We start from the raw sequence: 19507 nt of genomic DNA on the forward strand, positions 1-19507 counted from the left end.
ACATGTACAAACCATGTACTATATATATAATATATATATATATATATATACATGGTTAAATAGTACATGGTTTGTACATGTGTACAATAGTGTATGATAGATCAATAACGAGGCTATATATATATATATATATATTCTTGATAACGAGGCTAGATATAGATATATATCTATATCTATATCGTTATAGATAACGATATCTATATCGTTATTGACCCAATTAGGGGTATTCAATTCTAATTTCCCTATAGAATTATGCAAAATTGTGCAAATGACAAACCTATCTGCGGTGCGCAATTGACTACAAGAAATAGGCTATTGTTATCCCTGTCGACAGTGGACTGAAATCTATTCAGGTAGCTTTGGAAAGCACGTTTCAGGTCTAAATTTACCAGACATAAATGCAGCAGACTCTTTCCGATTATCATGGGCTTGAATTGGATATGTATAGGCTATTGATTTTAGAAAACGAAAAGCAAATCAGTTATGCATCGATAAAATAAAATAGTAATCCTAAACCAGATCTGTAAATATTCCCATTATTAATACACTATTCGAATGGTTCTTACCTGATGCGAATAGTTCACAATCCAATGCCAACGCGATTTAGAAAGTCACATTAACCGACCAAACACTCCAGCGATAGCTTTTATTTGCATAAATGCAACCTCCGCAGCAATGGTAGTGAACCAAACCTAAAGGGTTTCAACACTCAATGAATAAAGTGTCGGACTGGAGCCGCTGTCAGATTGTGGGAGGCATTCACATTAGTCTACTTCCTGTTACATCACGAATTAGCCTACAGCTCTTCAGGAGAACCCACCGACCCACCACGCAGATGGCATGCTATAGACCAGGGATGGGAAACTTTGATGGGGTGGGGGACACAAAACGTCTGATATCATCATGGGGGGGCGCAGTGGCTCGTGCATCTGTATACGCACATCCTTACCCACACATGAAGTCAGAGCCGGACCAAGTCTTTTGCGAAATTTTGTTAACCCCACCTTGCCAGCAAAGCATTTTAGCGGCCCCCCCTCTTGACAGCAGAGACAAAAAAAAAAGTTGAGTTAATTTCCTGCAATTCTACACATTTTTCCATGTGGCATAGAGAACATCTTGCAGTTTTACAGTTAATGCCCTGCAATTCTACACGTTTTGCAATAGTGTGGAGAGAAATGTTTGCAGTTTTTAATATGATATCTGAGTGAGAGTGACTAACAAAATAAATTGGGGGCCGGGCCAGGTCGGTAATTCGACCATGTTTACTACAAGTTTAGATAGCTGGCCACTAGACTAATTTACCAATCTAAAACATGTTAGCTGACATGGGCTAATTGAGTGACTGTCAGTGACTGACATAACAGAAAACTGCTGATGCACAAACACATTTCGAAATTGTACCTTGTGTATTTGTCACAGATCCCTCTGGACCTTTCATTGCGCACACCTGGCCCCTATTCCCACTGACTATATTTGTATGTATGTGCCCTTTGTTCACCATGGTGCTGTCGATTATTGTTACTATGTCCGTTGGTCGTGTGAGTACCTGCGCTGTGTGTTTTGGGCTTTCGTGCCCTTGTGGATCACGCAGATGATTATGGGTCTCCTCCCGTGTGGTAATCATCGTGCACGTGTGTTATTTATTCAAGGTACTCCTCGCTCTCTTGTTTGGGTTTGTGTCTCCCGAGTTTGATCCAATGCATTGGCAGTAAACATTTGGCCTGGTTCTAAATGACAGGAACATTCCCGCAATTCGATGTCTTCTCATATGGAAGAAGCGCGCTCTGTCTACGCATAACAAACCTGTGAGTGTTCATCTCATTATTAGACTTGGTTTATCCCATAGGCTTTATCATAAGTAGGTAAACTGACTGACATACAGATAACTATTTTTTACTTTAGTTTATTTGGAAAATATATTCTTAACTCTTTCTTGAACTGCACTGTTGGTTAAGGGCTTGTAAGTACGCATTTCACGGTAAAGTCCGCACTTGTATTCGACACGTGACAAATAAAGTTTGATTTGAACTGTCCAAATCATTTAAACACTTGAGTTAATGAGGGATACAAAGTATGCTGAAAGCGGGTGCTTCCACACAGGTGTGGTTCCTGAGTTAAGAAATTAACATCCATCATGCTTAGGGTCATGTGTTAAAAATGCTGAGCAGGCCATACTTTTGGCAACCATGGCTATGCCCCCATAGGATGACAATGCCCCCATCCACAGGGCACGAGTGGTCACTGAATGGTTTGATAAGCCGTCTCAGTCACCAGATCTCAACCCAATTGAACACTTATGGTAGATTCTGGAGCAGCACCAGCGTTTTCCACCAAATGGTATTTCTCGTGGAAGAATAGTGTCTGATCTCGAGAACTGTTTTGGACATAGTCTCATAATCTATCGAGGTCATTATATTATTATAAAAAATATGAATATAGGCAATGATTGCTGAGAAATTCCCAACAAACGAATAGGTCATTTGTCAATTTGCAGTCATATATCATTCAAGTGAAGACCATTATGGAAACGTTATAACTATCATGATAATACAACACTGCCCCCCTGTGTCTAAGTGATGCACTTATCAGTGGAGTCAATTCCAATAGCCTGCTGTACTGCAATATGAAAGGGGACTTGGAACAGAATGAATATATGCACAAAAATGCAATGTTGATGACTATGCCAAATTAAATGTAGTCTCCAATGGGTTGCTGATATGTTGTTTTCACCTGGGTAAAAAAAAAATACCATGGAAAAAATAAACATGACAAGACATTACTCACATGAAGGGGTAAAATAATTAAACAGATAATGTACAGTAATTGATATAGATAATGTACAGTACTTGATACAGATAATGTGCTTTATTGTATGATATTACATGTGCAGTGCTTTTGGGATAATTCATGTTCATCATTTGTCAATAAAACAACTTGTCTGGAGTCCTCAGGAAAAAAATAAAATACAATTATATACCGGTATTTGGTATGTGACAGTAAAAAAATGTATAAAATTGTGGTATTACTAAAATCTTCTTACAAAGGGTTAAAAGGTTACAATAAGCAATACAACATTACACAATAGGCCAAAACAAGCCTTTTATTCAATTGCTGCAAGACTACAAGGACATACCAAAGGCAAATAAGAACGATATAAATAAAGACTCATTCAAAAGTAGTGTATGTAGGAAGGGTTTAATACGAAGTAGGAAGGGTTTAATACGAAGTAGGAAGGGTTTAATACGAAGTAGGAAGGGTTTAATACGAAGTAGGAAGGGTTTAATACGAAGTAGGAAGGGTTTAATACGAAGTAGGAAGGGTTTAATACGAAGTAGGAAGGGTTTAATATGAAGTAGGAAGGGTTTAATACGAAGTAGGAAGGGTTTAATATGAAGTAGGAAGGGTTTAATATGAAGTAGGAAGGGTTTAATACGAAGTAGGAAGGGTTTAATATGAAGTAGGAAGGGTTTAATACGAAGTAGGAAGGGTTTAATATGAAGTAGGAAGGGTTTAATACGAAGTAGGAAGGGTTTAATATGAAGTAGGAAGGGTTTAATACGAAGTAGGAAGGGTTTAATACGAAGTAGGAAGGGTTTAATATGAAGTAGGAAGGGTTTAATACGAAGTAGGAAGGGTTTAATATGAAGTAGGAAGGGTTTAATACGAAGCCTTGATTTAGACAGATCGAAACAAGATGTTGCTGTTCTTCTTCTTTATACGAATGACCTTCCCTTTGTGATGGTGATCTGAAAATGAAACAGCACAAATTAGTCATGCTTTAACACTTCTCCCGGGCACTAGTCTAAAAATGAACATTGCATTCATTGCATATCTTAACTGTTCATTTACAAAAACACTTAATTCAATTTATTTGTTTCAATAATTTTTTTTAAATTAAAGACATACGGGTGGAACAAAAGTGCAGTACAGACACACCTGTTTCAAATAATACAACTAATTATAGTCTTCAGTCTGGATATTGATCATTTGAATCAGGTGTGTTAATGCGGGGGATGGAACAAAAGCCTGCAACCCCAGGTAGCTGTATAGGGCTGGTGTTGGAGATAACAGATAACTTGGATCTTACCTGGCTTCATACACATCTTCATGCAGTGTCTCTTGTGGACAAAGTTGTTCTTGTTGCCCCCGCAGCCATTGTAGCGCAGCGACTGACATCTCTTTGTCTTGGGGTTGTACACATATCTCCTCTCAGTTCTCTCCTCTCCGTCACATGTTGTGCCCTTGTCAATGGGACTGAGACACAAGTCCGGAGGGTTGAAGTCTGAAAGAAATGCACAGATGCAATTGTAAGATGAAATGACGTGCTAATAGCACAATTCATGGTGTACAACAATGACTCCATCGTACCAAAGACAACTTTTCTAAGTATGTAAGTATCTAGGCTACATCTGCAGTGTGGTTCTGATAGAACATACTTCTCTAAAAGCCTGGATGTGAGGTTCATGGAAATCTACTGTTAAAGTGACTAGTAGAACCTACTGCTACTACTATTACTTTGTACATGTACCATAACAAAGGAAACTTCATTTTCACCACCTCAATACCACAAGCGTCAAACTGTGGAGAAAAAAACATCAACTAAATGTCAGCCGTTGGTTAAGGGAGTACTGAAGATCTCCTATATCACTTGACTGGAATGACAACCACATATACAGAGACTCTCCTGAACTGGATTCACTGACCTGGGTGGAATTCTGTAACATGAATCACAACTACTTGTCTGTGACTGAGTGATAGCCAAAGACTCCCTGCTCCCCTATGTACTGCGTTGTGACCTCTGTACCCAGACACTGGTGTTTCTGAGCACTAACTCTCTCCTCACTCCTTGTACACTCCCATTTTAATAGCAGTGAATCAATGTCACATGGAAGGAGGAGAAGGGAGGACGTATTGTGGGCACTATGCTGCCTTTATAAGTTGTAGTGTGTTTACCAGCAGCTAAACTATTTCTGAGATGGCGCATGTAAAATGACTGTCTCTCTCTTACCTAGCTATTGTAGTTGCCGTAGTACATATGACAAATGACTGCTTTCCTGAATTCCTGTGCTTCCTGTGGCCTGGTGTTTGTGATAGTTCTGCTGCCCGTGTGCAAAGCGCCTCACAGTATTAGTAGTTGTGATACTGTAGTTAACTTAAAGGAAGTGACATCACGCCACCACGAGGGGCTGCCACGAGACTGTGTTCCCAGCATTGACAGATCCACAGGGGTATAGGGTTTGTTGAATAAATAAAGATGATACAAACATGAACTGAAAATACATAAACATTGTTTTCTTACCAGTTACTTTGAGAGACTGCACACTGGGCTGACTATGGGGTTCTGGGACGGTGACCTCCAATTTAGGGGCCACATCCAATTTAAGGGCCACAGTGGGATTTTCTGCAATGAAACCAAAGCATGGTTAGAGTTTAATTGCATAATAAGTTACTGCATTTAATAGAAATGTACTATAATACAAACAGTGTACTACTCTGTTGTTAAAACCGGTTTACCAAGGAAGTAGCATTATAATATTAACATACAGCATAGAGAACTTATTACCCTTATGGACTCAGGGTTGATGAAGAGAACAATTATTTTGAGCCCAAGGAAGATGGATTAAGGATTCTGATACACAATGTCCTTATTTTGCAGTTATCGTCAATTTTGTTTCTTACATTGCTTGGTCACGGTAGAAAAATGTATTGGTAATGTTTGGGGACAAATGCAGTCAATGAATGTAAACAAATTCAAAATCAGGCCTATGTCTAAAATAATTGAATATGCTCAAAAAAACAATGTAAAATGAAGGTGAAACATGACTTGATGATCAGTCAACAAGATCATTTTCAAGTAAGTGCAATATTCACAACATCCACTGCAGCAAACACGTGAGTATTTGGGCTTTCAAGAGGTATAACTATCTTAGAACACACAGCAAACTTTTAAGGCATCAGAGAAGTAATACTGTATACTCCCCTAGCACATTTACATGTTAGTCATTAAGCAGACACTTATCCAGAGTGACAGAGTTAGTTAATGTGTTCATCTTAAGATAGCTAGGTGAGACAACCTAGATATAGAAAGTCATAGTACATTTTTCCTCAAAGTAGATTTCAGCAAAGACAGTGCTAGTAAGAAAAGGCCTATGGTTGGTTGGTCCCTTGTGGACTACCTGGGTTCTGGCATCTAGCCTGGCACTCTTTCATACTCTTGAAGTTGTTGGCGTTGCCGAAGCAGCCTCCGTAGTAGAAGTGCTTGCACTCCTGACTCTGGTTGTCAAATAAGTAGCGAGTCACCAGACCTCGACATGGCCCCGGAGCCTCCTCCAGGTGACAGGGACTCTTGTCAACTAGAGACAGATGGAGGGAGATGGTGAGAGAGGGGAGAGAGAGAGAGACATAACATATTGAGATAATGAAAAGGGGAGAACATTATTGAGCCTCCTCCATGTGACAGGGACTCTTGTCAACTAGAAACAGATAGAGGGAGAGAGAGAGGGCAGAGAGAGAGATAACATTATTAAGATACTGAAAAGAGGAGAAATGAGTACCAGCTACTGAGTCATTTGAAAAGATGACAGCAGGAAATGTTGAAAAAAGTACAGTATGGGCGAGAGGCTTCCTGTTCCCCTACGTCAAATACAATCTACACTACACTGCAATCTACCCTTGGACCAGTAAATTGACTTCCAGGCAAACTGTGAATAACAGAGAAAAAGAGGTGGCACTAACACTCTGGAGAGCTAGAGACACTGACAGAAAATATGATGAGAGGGGAAGGAGGTGGAAAGAGAGAGAAGATATACTCAGGCATGGAGGAAGATAGAAGGTCGGCTGCTGACACAGTTATGAATGGATAGGCAGTTTGAGAAACAGACGCCTCACAAGTCCTCGACTGGCAGCGTCAGTAAATAGTACCCGCAAAACACCAGTCTCAATGTCAACAGTAAAGAGGCGACTTTCGGATGCTGGCCTTCTAGGCAGAGTTGCAAAGAAAAAGCCATATCTCAGACTGGCCAACAAAAATAAAAGATTAAGATGGGCAAAAGAACACAGACACTGGACAGAGGAACTCTGCCTAGAAGACCAGCATCCCGGAGTCGCCTCTTCACTGACGTTGAGACCGGTGTAGACGTCATCTAGGGGGTGATTGATTTGATGTCGCCCCATCTATAGAACACATCCCACAGCTGAAATGACTTGACCAGGGCCAAGCCCCAGTAGATAAAAGTCACTTCATATCCTGACACTTCAAGGCTATGATATTGCTTTTTTTTCTCTCTCAAATTAATACAAATATTTCAGTTAAGTGGCCGTCCATTATCGGCCTTCCCAAAAATGAAAAGGTCATGAATATATAGATGCTGTAATTAAAGCTGTACTAATACCTCAGCCTCTCTGAGTTCTAGAAGAGTCTGAGACAAACTAATAACTGTCATCCCCAAATATGTTGTGAATAATTATATATTGTATCCTACCGTTTATCCCTTTATCACCAAATATCACGTCCTTTTCCATTTCTGAACACTGCTTTACCAGACTGTGTTAAAGCATGTCAGAAAGAATGACTTTGACTTTAACAGCAACACAACAAAAGAGCAGAGATTTTTTCCTTTGTGTTTGTGTGACCCTGCCCGTTGAATAATTCAAACCAGTGATTCAACCGAAAGGCATCTAAGGTGGAAAAAGCTATCAGTGTTTTGGTGGTGAATTACTGGTGACCCATCAGAATAATATGTCCCTCTGTCTTTCAAGGTTATGGCTGCTGTCCAACTTGACATACTGGAATATTCCAGGTGAAAGGAGTTGTCCAATACACTACGGCCCTGTTCTAATACTCATATATACTGCTCAAAAAAATAAAGGGAACACTTAAACAACACAATGTAACTCCAAGTCAATCACACTTCTGTGAAATCAAACTGTCCACTTAGGAAGCAACACTGATTGACAATAAATTTCACATGCTGTTGTGCAAATGGAATAGACAACAGGTGGAAATGATAGGCAATTAGCAAGACACCCCCAATAAAGGAGTGGTTCTGCAGGTGGTGACCACAGACCACTTCTCAGTTCCTATGCTTCCTGGCTGATGTTTTGGTCACTTTTGAATGCTGGCGGTGCTTTCACTCTAGTGGTAGCATGAGACGGAGTCTACAACCCACACAAGTGGCTCAGGTAGTGCAGCTCATCCAGGATGGCACATCAATGCGAGCTGTGGCAAGAAGGTTTGCTGTGTTTGTCAGCATAGTGTCCAGAGCATGGAGGCGCTACCAGGAGACAGGCCAGTACATCGGGAGACGTGGAGGAGGCCGTAGGAGGGCAACAACCCAGCAGCAGGACCGCTACCTCCGCCTTTGTGCAAGGAGGAGCAGGAGGAGCACTGCCAGAGCCCTGCAAAATGACCTCCAGCAGGCCACAAATGTGCATGTGTCTGCTGAAACGGTCAGAAACAGACTCCATGAGGGTGGTATGAGGGCCCGACGTCCACAGTTGGGGGTTGTTCTTACAGCCCAACACCGTGCAGGACGTTTGGCATTTGCCAGAGAACACCAAGATTGGCAAATTCGCCACTGGCGCCCTGTGCTCTTCACAGATGAAAGCAGGTTCACACTGAGCACATGTGACAGACGTGACAGAGTCTGAAGACACCGCGGAGAACGTTCTGCTGCCTGCAACATCCTCCAGCATGACCGGTTTGGCGGTGGGTCAGTCATGATGTGGGGTGGCATTTCTTTGGGGGGCCGCACAGCCCTCCATCTGCTCACCAGAGGTAGCCTGACTGCCATTAGGTACCGAGATGAGATCCTCAGACCCCTTGTGAGACCATATACTGGTGCGGTTGGCCCTGGGTTCCTCCTAATGCAAGACAATGCTAGACCTCATGTGGCTGGAGTGTGTCAGCAGTTCCTGCAAGAGGAAGGCATTGATGCTATGGACTGGCCCGCCCGTTCCCCAGACCTGAATCCAATTGAGCACATCTGGGACATCATGTCTCGCTCCATCCACCAACGCCACGTTGCACCACAGACCGTCCAGGAGTTTGCGGATGCTTTAGTCCAGGTCTGGGAGGAGATCCCTCAGGAGACCATCCGCCACCTCATCAGGAGCATGCCCAGGCATTGTAGGGAGGTCATACAGGCACGTGGAGGCCACACACACTACTGAGCCTCATTTTGACTTGTTTTAAGGACATTACATCAAAGTTGGATCAGCCTGTAGTGTGGTTTTCCACTTTAATTTTGAGTGTGACTCCAAATCCAGACCTCCATGGGTTGATAAATTGGATTTCCATTAATTATTTTTGTGCGATTTTTGTTGTCAGCACATTCAACTATGTAAAGAAAAAAGTATTTAATAAGATTATTTCATTCATTCAGATCTAGGATGTGTTATTTTAGTGTTCCCTTAATTTTTTGGAGCAGTGTATATAAGTATGTGGAATCATTAATGGATTTGGATACAGGTGCATTGCCGACAGGTGTATAAAATCGAGCACACAGCCATGCAATCTTCATTGACAAACATTGGCAGTAGAATGGCCTTACTGAAGAGCTCAGTGACTTTCAACATGGTACTGTCATAGAATGCCACCTTTCCAACAAGTCAGTTCGTCAAATTTCTGCCCTGCTAGAGCTGCCCATGTTAATTTGTAAGCGCTGTTATTGTGAAGTGGAAACATCTAGGAGCAACAAAGGCTCAGCCGCGAAGTGGTAGGCCACACAAGCTCAAAGAACAGGACCCTCCAAGTGTTGTCTGTCCTCGATTGCAGGACTCACTACCGGGTTTCAAACTGTCTCTGGAGGCAGCATCAGAACAATAACTGTTCTAAGATCACCATGCGCAATGCCAAGTGTTGGCTGGAGTGGTGTGAAGCTTGCCGCCACTGGACACGAGCAGTGGAAACGCGTTCTCTGGAATGATGAATCACGCTTCACCATCTGGTGTTACCTGAGACTAGTCCTGTGTCTGATGGTGTTACATAATACTGTGTTGTAGTGTTGGAGGTGTTACCTGAGAGTAGTCCTGTATCTCTGTTGGTGAGAACACAACCTGCTCAAATGCACAACACAACCTCCACCAACTGTAAAGTTTGGTGGAGGAGTAATAATGGTCTGGGGCTGTTTTTCATGGTACTGGCTAGGCCCCTTAGTTCCAGTGAAGGGAAATCTTAATGCTACAGCATACAATGACATATCTAGACGATTCTGTGCTTCCACCATTGTGGCAACAGTTTGGGGAAGGCCCTTTCCTGTTTCAGCATGACAATGCCCCTGTGCACAAAGCGAGGTCCATACAGAAATGTTTTGTTGTGATCGGTGTTGAAGAACTTGACTGGCCTGCACAGAGCCCTAACCTCAACCTCATCGAACACCTTTGGGATGATTTGGAACGCCGACTGTGAGCCAGTCCTAATCACCCAACATCAGTGCATGACATCACTAAAGCTCTTGTGGCTGAATGGAAGCAAGTCCCCACAGCAATGTTACAACATCTAGTGGAAAGCCTTCCCAAAGGAGTGGGGGCTGTTATAACAACAAAGGGGGGATCAACTCCATATTAAAGCCCATGATTTTGGAATGAGATGTTCGAGGAACAGGTGTCCACATACTTTTGGTCATGTAGTGTAGCTTTCACCTGGATTCACCTGGTGAATATATATATATATATATATATATATATATATATATATATATATATATATATATATATATATATATATATATTCACCGGGTGGTTACGGGTCGTTATATTCAACGGAGTCAAACGTCAAGGTCTACCGACTGAGTCACAAAGGACAATACATCCTTCCCTCCTCCTATTCTTGAAGTAACTATTGATCTGACATTACATAAATGGTGAAAGCAATAAATGGTGAAAGCAATGCGGTGGAAAGCTTCCTTACGACAATCCAGTCATGACAGATCCATGAGGGAGGGAGGGAGGGAGGGAGGCAGGATGGATGCATTTCAAGACTATTCCAATTGTGCCATTGTATTCTGTTACAGAGGCATTAAAAACGAATGGCCACTAGATGGAGCCATTCATACTCTAATGTATCCCACAACAGGGCCTCAGCTTCATCAGGACTGACTGATAGAGAGGATATCCTTTAAAAGAGGAATTAAGAGTTTTACAAGCTAGAAATAAAACAGGGTTAAGCCTTGACACTGACCATCTGACGCGTTGACACTCCCATACTCACATTGACTAAGGATGTCCCCTTGTCTGAAGAGGACTCTCTGAGACTGTATCTCTGACGGTGTGACATATAATGTGTTGTAGTGTTGGAGGTGTTACCTAAGAGTAGTAGAGGACTGCATACAGGTAAACAGTGGCCAACGATTTATATGCCATTTATGCAGCAATGTAAAAAAGGTTACGGGTCGTTTAAAGTTGACAGTATAAGTTTTGACGAGCCTTCCACACAACACGTCTATAACGATTAGGGGCCTAAACTGGCAGAGCTGAGTAAGTGTACGTTGGAATTTCCAGGAGCGAGTAAAATAATGGGAGCTCTGCACTACAGCTAGAGCTGTGATCTACAGAGGGCTCCCCCATTCTTCTAAACTCTCATATTGTTCAGCCTGTTTATGTGGTAGGGTGTTAGGGGTGAGGGCACCAGAGTGGAAGGAGGGCAGGGACCTCTGTGACATATAATGCCCTGACACAGTTGGGGTAATGAGATATGGTCCTCTGTAGCCACGGAGCTCGCAGCCAACAAAATGAGCCGTGGGCTTCGCAAAGTAATTCCATTATTCTTTGTCCTCTTTGGCAGTTTAAGATGACGACAATGCCTTGCCACAAGCTTGGAACAGTGTGTGACTTTATGACTAAGGCCTTGAGCCTACTTAATGAAGTGAGTTTTACCCATAAAACGCTTTGAACACCTGGAGAAGTGTTGTATAAATCCATTCTCATCATCATTACCATCATCATTATCATCATCCATTGTCTGAATTTACAGAAATTGGTGGAGAGCAGACAGATTGATTAGGTAAAAGTTAAATGAGTTGTCATTACTGAAATGGTGTTCGTATTAGTTTAACATTTTCCTTTTAAGACTTTGAGAGAGAAATATGTTCCTGTGGAATTTCTGTTTATCTGCGAAGAAGCCATTATGACAACAGTCTTCATATTATTCCCATTCAGTACATGCAGGTATTGAGAGAGTAAAATAAATGTCACATTGTGACAACATGACAATATCTGAGGTGTTTCATGTGTCCTTGACTGTTGACTCCTATATAGACTTTCTTTTCTTAGTTTGTTATTTTTCTTCTTCTCATGTGAGGTTTGGTAGCAATAGAAACACATTGTGACATTGTCTCTTGACATAACTGTGAACTACTTCATTTCAGTGGAACAGGATGGCAAGATGGCGCCGATAGAGATACCAGCTTCACTTCTAGTCCTTAGGAAACTGTGCAGTATTTAGTTTTTTTCTGTATTATTTATTACATTGTTAGCCCAGAAAACCTTAAGTGTTATTACATACAACCGGGAAGAACTATTGGATATCAGAGAGACGTCAACTTACCAGCACAACCAGCACTACGACTAGGAATACAACTTTCCCAAAGCAGATCCTTTATCTGCACCTCCCAGGGCATTTGAACAGATTCCAGAGGCCGACCCAAAACAATGCCGCCGGAAGAGAGGGTGCCGGAGCGGTCTCCTATTGAGGCTTCGGACGCGAGCACACAACCCACCACTCCCGAGTATATTACCCGCTAATGTCCAGTCCCTAGTTAACCTCTTGGGGCTAGGTGGGACGCTAGCGTGCCACCCGTGGTGCACTCCATCAACAGCAGGTGCATTTCAAGAGCGGCAAATTTGAATCCAAATAAATGTCAAAATTCAAATTTTTCAAAAATACAACTATGTTACACCATTTGAAAGATAAACATCTCCTTAATCTAACCACGTTTTACGATTTCAAAAAGGTTTTACGGCGAAAGCATAAATTTAGAGTATGTTAGGACAGTACATTTACAAGAGTTGTGTGTAATGTTTTGTCAAGTCAAAGACAGGGTCACCAAAACCATAAAACCAGCTAAAATGATACACTAACCTTTTACAATCTCCATCAGATGACACTCCTAGGACATTATGTTAGACAATGCATGCATTTTTAGTTCTATCAAGTTGATATTTATATCCAAAAACAGCGTTTTACTATGGCATTGATGTTGAGGAAATCGTTTCCCTCCAATAACCGGCAGTCAAGTCAGCGTCACAAATTAAATAATTCAAATTAGAAAACATTGGTAAAATATTATATTGTCATTTAAAGAATTATAGATTTACATCTTTTGAACGCAATCAACTTGCCAGATTTAAAAATAACCTTACTGGGAAATCACACTTTGCAATAATCTGAGCACTGCGCCCAGAAAAATACGCGTTGCGATACAGACTAGACGTCATGTTGGGGAGATCTAAAATCGAAAATACTATGTAAATAATCCATTACCTTTGATTCTCTTCATCAGATGTCACTTCCAGGTATCACAGGTCCATAACGAATGTAGTTTTGTTCAAAAAAGCTCATCATTTATGTCCAAAAATCTCCGTCTCGTTAGCACATGATGTAAGCCAGCCGGACTTCTCGTCATGAACGAGGGGAAAAAATATATTTCCGTTCGTTCAAACATGTCAAACGTTGTATAGCATAAATCATTAGGGCCTTTTTTAACCAGAACATGAATAATATTCAAGGTGGACGAATGCATACTCTTTTATAACGTATTGGAACGAGGGTACCCAACATCAACTCGCGCGCAAGGTGTCTAATGGGACATCACCGTTCCATGGCTCTTGTTCGGTCAGATCTCCCTCCAGAAGACTCAAAACACTTTGTAAAGGCTGGTGACATCAGGGGAAGCAATAGGAAGTGCCAAAATATTCCTAAACCCCTGTGTTTTTCAATGGGATAGGTTTAAAGTCAATACAACACATCAGGTATCCACTTCCTGTCAGAAAATGTCTCAGGGTTTTGCCTGCCAAATGAGTTCTGTTATACTCACAGACACCATTCAAACAGTTTTGGAAACTTTAGAGTGTTTTCTATCCATATATAATAAGTATATGCATATTGTAGTTACTGGGTAGGATTAGTAACCAGATTAAATCGGGTACATTTTTTTTATCCAGACGTGCAAATGCTGCCCCCTAGACCCAACAGGTTAACAACGTTAACGAAATCTGGCCAAGAGTTGCTTTCCAAAGAGATATCCGGGATTGTAACATACTCTGTTTTACGGAAACATGGCTAGCTGGGGACATGCGTCGGAGTCCATACAGCCAACGGGATTTTCAGTGCATCGCGCCGACAGGAATAAACATCTCTCCGGTAAGAAGAAGGGCGGGGGGTGTATGTTTCATGATTAACGGCTCAAGGTGTAATTGTAACAACATACAGGAACTCGTCCTTTTGTTCACCTGACCTAGAATTCCTCACAATCAAATGCCGACCGTATTATCTCGCAAGAGAACTCTCCTCGGTTATCATCACAGCTGTGTATATTCCCCGCAAGTGGATGCCAAGACGGCCATCAAGGAACTTCACTGGATTTTATGCAAACTGGTAAACATATATCCTGAGGCTGAATTTATTGTATCTGGGGATTTTAACAAAGCTAATTTAAAAACAAGGCTACCTAAATTCTACCAGCATATCGATTGCTGTACACAAACGAGTAACATGCTCGACCATTGCTACTCTAACTTCCACAATGCATACAAGGCCCTCCCCCGCCTTCCTTTTGGCAAATCTGACCATGACTCCATCTTGTTGCTCCCCTCTTATAGGCAGAAACTAAAACAGGAAGCACCCGTGCTTAGGTCTATCCAACGCTGGTCTGACCAATTGGATTCCACGCTTCAAGATTGCTTCGATCACGTGGACTGGGATATGTTCAGGGTAGCCTCAGAGAACAACATTGACGTATATGCTTACTCGGTGAGCGAGTTTACAAGGAAGATGATAGGAGATGTTGTACCCACTGTAACTATTAAAACCTTCCCTAAGCAGAAACCGTGCATTCACGCAAAGCTGAACAGTGTAGTTATTCCCTCCATAAGGCAATCAAACAAGCAAAGTGTCAGTATAGAGATAAAGTGGAGTTACAATTCAACGGCTCGAACACGAGACATATGTGGCAGGGTCTACAAACAATCACGGATTACAAAAAGAAAACCAGCCCCATCGAGGACATTGACGTCTTGCTTCCAGACAAATTAAACAACTTATTTGCGTGCTTTGAGGACAATACAGTGCCATCGACGCAGCCCGCAACCAAAGACTGTGGGCTCTCCTTCTCCATGGCCGACGTGAGTAAAAAATGTAAACGTGTTAACCCTTGCAAGGCTGCCAGCCCAGACGGCATCCCTAGCCGCGTCCTCAGAGAATGCGCAGACCAGCTGGCTGGTGTGTTTACGGACATATTCAATCAATCCCTATCCCAGTCTGCTGTTCCCACATCCTTCAAGATGGCCACCATTGTTCCTGTTCACAAGAAAGCTAAGGTAACTGAACTAAATGACTATCGCCCCGTAGCACTCACTTCTCCCATCATGAAGTGCTTTGAGAGACTAGTCAAGGATCATATCACCTCCACCCTACCTGTCACCCTAGACCAACTTAAATTTGCTTACCGCCACAATAGGTCCATAAACGATGCAATCGCCATAACACTGCACACTGCCCTTTCCAATCTGGACAAGAGGAATACCTATGTAAGAATGCTGTTCATTGACTACAGCTCAGCATTCAACACCATATTACCCTCCAAACTCATCATTAAGCTTGAGACCCTGGGTCTCGACCATGCCTTGTGCAACTGGGTCCTGGACTTCTTGACGGGCTGCCCCCTGGTGGTGATGGTAGGAAACAACATCTCCACTCAACTGATCCTCAACACTGGAGCCCCATAAGGGTGCATTCTCAGCACCCTCCTGTACTCTCTGTTCACCCACGACCATGTGGCCATGCACACCTCCAACTCAATCATCAAGTTTGCAGACGACACAACAGTGGTAGGCTTGATTACCAACAACGACGAGACGCCCTACAGGGAGGAGGTGAGGGCCCTCGGAGTATGGTGTCCGGAAAATAACCTCTCACTCAATGTCAGCAAAACAAAGGAGATGATTGTGGACTTCAGGAAACAGCAAAGGGAGCACCCCCCCTATCCACATCGACGGGACAGCAGTGGAGAAGGTGGAAAGTTAAGTTCCTCTGTGTTCATATCACCGACAAACTGAAATGGTCCACGCACTCAGACAATGTGGTGAAGAAGGCGCAACAGCTCCTCTTCAACCTCAGGAGGCTGAAATAATTTGGCTTGTCACCGAAAACCCTCACTAACTTTTACAGATGCACATTTGAGAGCATTCTGTCAAGATGTATCACCGCCTGGTACGGCAACTGCACCGCCCACAACCGCAAGACTCTCCAGAGGGTGGTGCGGTCTGCACAATGCATCACTGGGGGCAAACTATCTGCCCTCCAGGACACCTACAACACAGAAAGGCAAAAAATCAAGGACAATAACCACCCGAGCCACTGCCTGTTCACCCCGCTTCCATCCAGAAGGTGAGGTCAGTACAGGTGCATCAAAGCTGGGACCGAGAGACTGAAAACAGCTTCTATCTCAAGGCCATCAGATTGTTAAACTGCCATCACTAGCACAGAGAGGTGGCTGCCTACCTACACACTTGATATCATATCATTGACCACTTTAATAAATGGAACACTAGTCACTTTATTAATGCCACTTTAATAATGTTTACATATCTCACATTACTCATCTCATATGTATATACTGTATCCTTCACTATCTATTCTTTAATATCTATTGCATCTTAGCCGCTCTGTCACTGCTCATCCATATATTTAATACTTATATATTCTCATCCCATTCCTTTAGTAGATTGTGTGTATTATGTTTTGTTGTGTAATTGTTAGATATTACCTGTTAGATACTGCTGCACTGTCAGATCTAGAAGCAATAACATCTGCTAACCATGTGTATGTGACCAATAACATCTGCTAACCATGTCTATGTGACCAATAACATCTGCTAACCATGTGTATGTGACCAATAACATCTGCTAACCATGTGTATGTGACCAATAACATCTGCTAACCATGTGTATGTGACCAATAACATCTGCTAACCATGTGTATGTGACCAATAAAATGTGATTTGATTTGGATGTTAACCCTGACCTCACAGGGCTACCATCATTTTCTTATTTAATTCAATATGCCTGGTTTCGTCGGCATGTTGAATAAAACAATACTATAAAAGTGTTACCGGCCCGAGCAGGATGCAAATTCACCCACAATTCCCTTATACGTCAACTGAATAATGCATACAATGATACAACATTGTACCACAATGACAATGAGACATACATTCATAATAAATTACACTTTTAAGAAAGCAGTGTTTCTAGCTACAGACAAAGTAGAGTTTCTCCACTGGTTTCTCCACTGTGATATCCACAGCATAATTCATATTGATCCGACATCTATGAATATTGCTATCTCATTTCAATAACACCCACGGTTTAGGTAACACCCAAAATGCAAAATCAAATCAAATGTTATTGGTCACATACACATGGTTAGCAGATGTTAATGCGAGTGTAGCGAAATGATTGTGCTTCTAGTTCCGACCATGCAGTAATATCTAACAAATGCATTGCAGGCATGTGTATGCACACACACACACGCACACACACACGCACGCACACACACAGACACACACGTTAATGCTGTGCACATATTACAGTGTGGGTTGAACAACTCACTTTGTTTTCTGTAATTTAGCCAACTTTGATGTCCCTTCTAACAAACTCAGACACTACACACATACCACATAATACTATTAACAGCCCAATCGTTTCTACAACAAGAATGAGCCTGGATGACAGTCTTTTTCACATAGCCAATCAGCCAACAGCGCCATTGTCCCAGGCTTGACAATAGATTTGGCTGATAGTTTGACAGAGAAACATGCAAACTTTCTTGGAATGGAACGTCCAAACTTTCTCAGAACGGCATTGGGAATGTGTTTGGGAGTGAGAGTTTGGTCTGACAGTCTAACGACAGCATTCCACACAAAACCATAAAGCGTGAAAACTATACGGCTGACTTGAATGTATGATAGAACACTGGGAACTCCCTGCTATTCTACAATAAAACCTGCCAAACCAACTACTTCGATGATGTCATCGTGTTAACTGGCTCAAAAACAATGAGTAAGTTTACATGCATAATCCTAATTCGATATTAAACTGATTATGGCAGAAGGCCGAGTATGGCATTAGTCACGTAAACACTTTACTCTGCTTATCTTAAATCGGCGTTAAATCGGCGTCAAAAGTAAGCATAAGCCGATTAAAACACCTGGTTTTCTGAGCATTGTTTGAATTATTCCAGAGGTATATTTGATCTGTGCATGTGCCAGGATCTTATGTGTGAGTGAAGTGTGTTTGGATTTTTTTTTTTACTATGCATCTTAGAAATAGAATCAAATAGTCTTTGCAAAAACAACATGGTACAACTTTTATTTTGATTGGTGATTTTCTGCATTTATCAGAGTGCCATCTGATCTCAGATGAGTCCATGGAAACAGGCTTATTAGGGAAATCGTTCTTCTTGCAAAGCATGTAATCGTTTTAATCAAACTATTATATTAACCTGACTATCAACAATAATCACATTATTGTATGCATGCAACCGTACTCTGTGTCTAATCTATTTAGATATTTTGGCAACACGGCAGATCATTGTTTTGAAAAGGGCGGAAACCAACAACATAGTAATCAGGGAATTGGTTGACCAGGGAACCTCTTATCATTCCTAGTAAAGGAAATAAAATCTACAAAGGATACTGTACATTTCCTGGAGAACATGTGTGCTTGCTTCATCTATCTAAATAAAATAACAAGAGTCTTTCTGAATATACAGAATGATACTTGGTACAAAAATGAATAATTCTTCACACATCAACAGAGGCACATTTTTACATTTGACCTGCAGAGAAATCAGAGAAAGGTTCTAAAAACTCACCAGACACCAGACACATTCCCTCACATGCCTCCAAGGTCTCAAAATTGTTGGCGTTGCCTCTGCAGCCACCGAACTCGAAGGCCTCACAGCGACCCGTGTCAATGTCGAAGTAGAAACGCTCCTTTAATGCCTTGCAGGGCCCTTCGTCCTTCTTCAGGGCGCACGACTGGTGGAAAATGAAGAGCTCAGGCTGGGCTCCATCTGCTATGGAGAGAAGAAAGCCAAAGTTAGCATACTGACATGCAAGATTCACAGAATTCATGGAAATGTTCTGGTGTAATTTAGGTCAGCGCTTTAACCTGAAGCTTTGGACTGGGTAAGAACATTTCTCTGGTACGTACATTCCAAATTATTTTAATGGTTGTGTGTAGATATTTGGTTGTGGGGGAGTCTGTATAAATGGTTTGACCTTACAGC

At 41.9% G+C, this 19507-nt stretch overlaps 2 protein-coding genes across 3 annotated transcripts in view; both read right to left on the bottom strand.

The window, feature by feature from the left end:
- Window positions 1-848, bottom strand: part of LOC106586829 (calcitonin gene-related peptide type 1 receptor) — a 45292-nt gene extending 44444 nt beyond the window's left edge. Inside the window, exon 1 of the mRNA XM_014174533.3 lies at window positions 567-848. The gene's annotated coding sequence lies outside the window, so the exon portion shown is untranslated. The remainder of the gene's footprint in view (window positions 1-566) is intronic.
- Window positions 849-2850: 2002 nt separating this feature from the next.
- Window positions 2851-19507, bottom strand: part of tfpia (tissue factor pathway inhibitor a) — a 49676-nt gene continuing 33019 nt past the window's right edge. The window contains exons 2-6 of one of the 2 annotated variants that reach the window (XM_014174531.3): window positions 19091-19294; window positions 6177-6353; window positions 5300-5401; window positions 4088-4282; window positions 2851-3746 (exon numbers count right to left, since the gene is read on the bottom strand). In XM_014174531.3, coding sequence (XP_014030006.1) covers window positions 3676-3746; window positions 4088-4282; window positions 5300-5401; window positions 6177-6353; window positions 19091-19294 — 749 coding nt within the window. In that variant the 3' untranslated portion in view covers window positions 2851-3675. The remainder of the gene's footprint in view (window positions 3747-4087; window positions 4283-5299; window positions 5402-6176; window positions 6354-19090; window positions 19295-19507) is intronic. The other variant, XM_014174532.3, reaches the window with a different exon arrangement.

This window comes from Salmo salar, chromosome 25 (assembly GCF_965601325.2).
Source record: "Salmo salar chromosome 25, fSalSal1, whole genome shotgun sequence".
Lineage (NCBI taxonomy): Eukaryota > Metazoa > Chordata > Actinopteri > Salmoniformes > Salmonidae > Salmo > Salmo salar.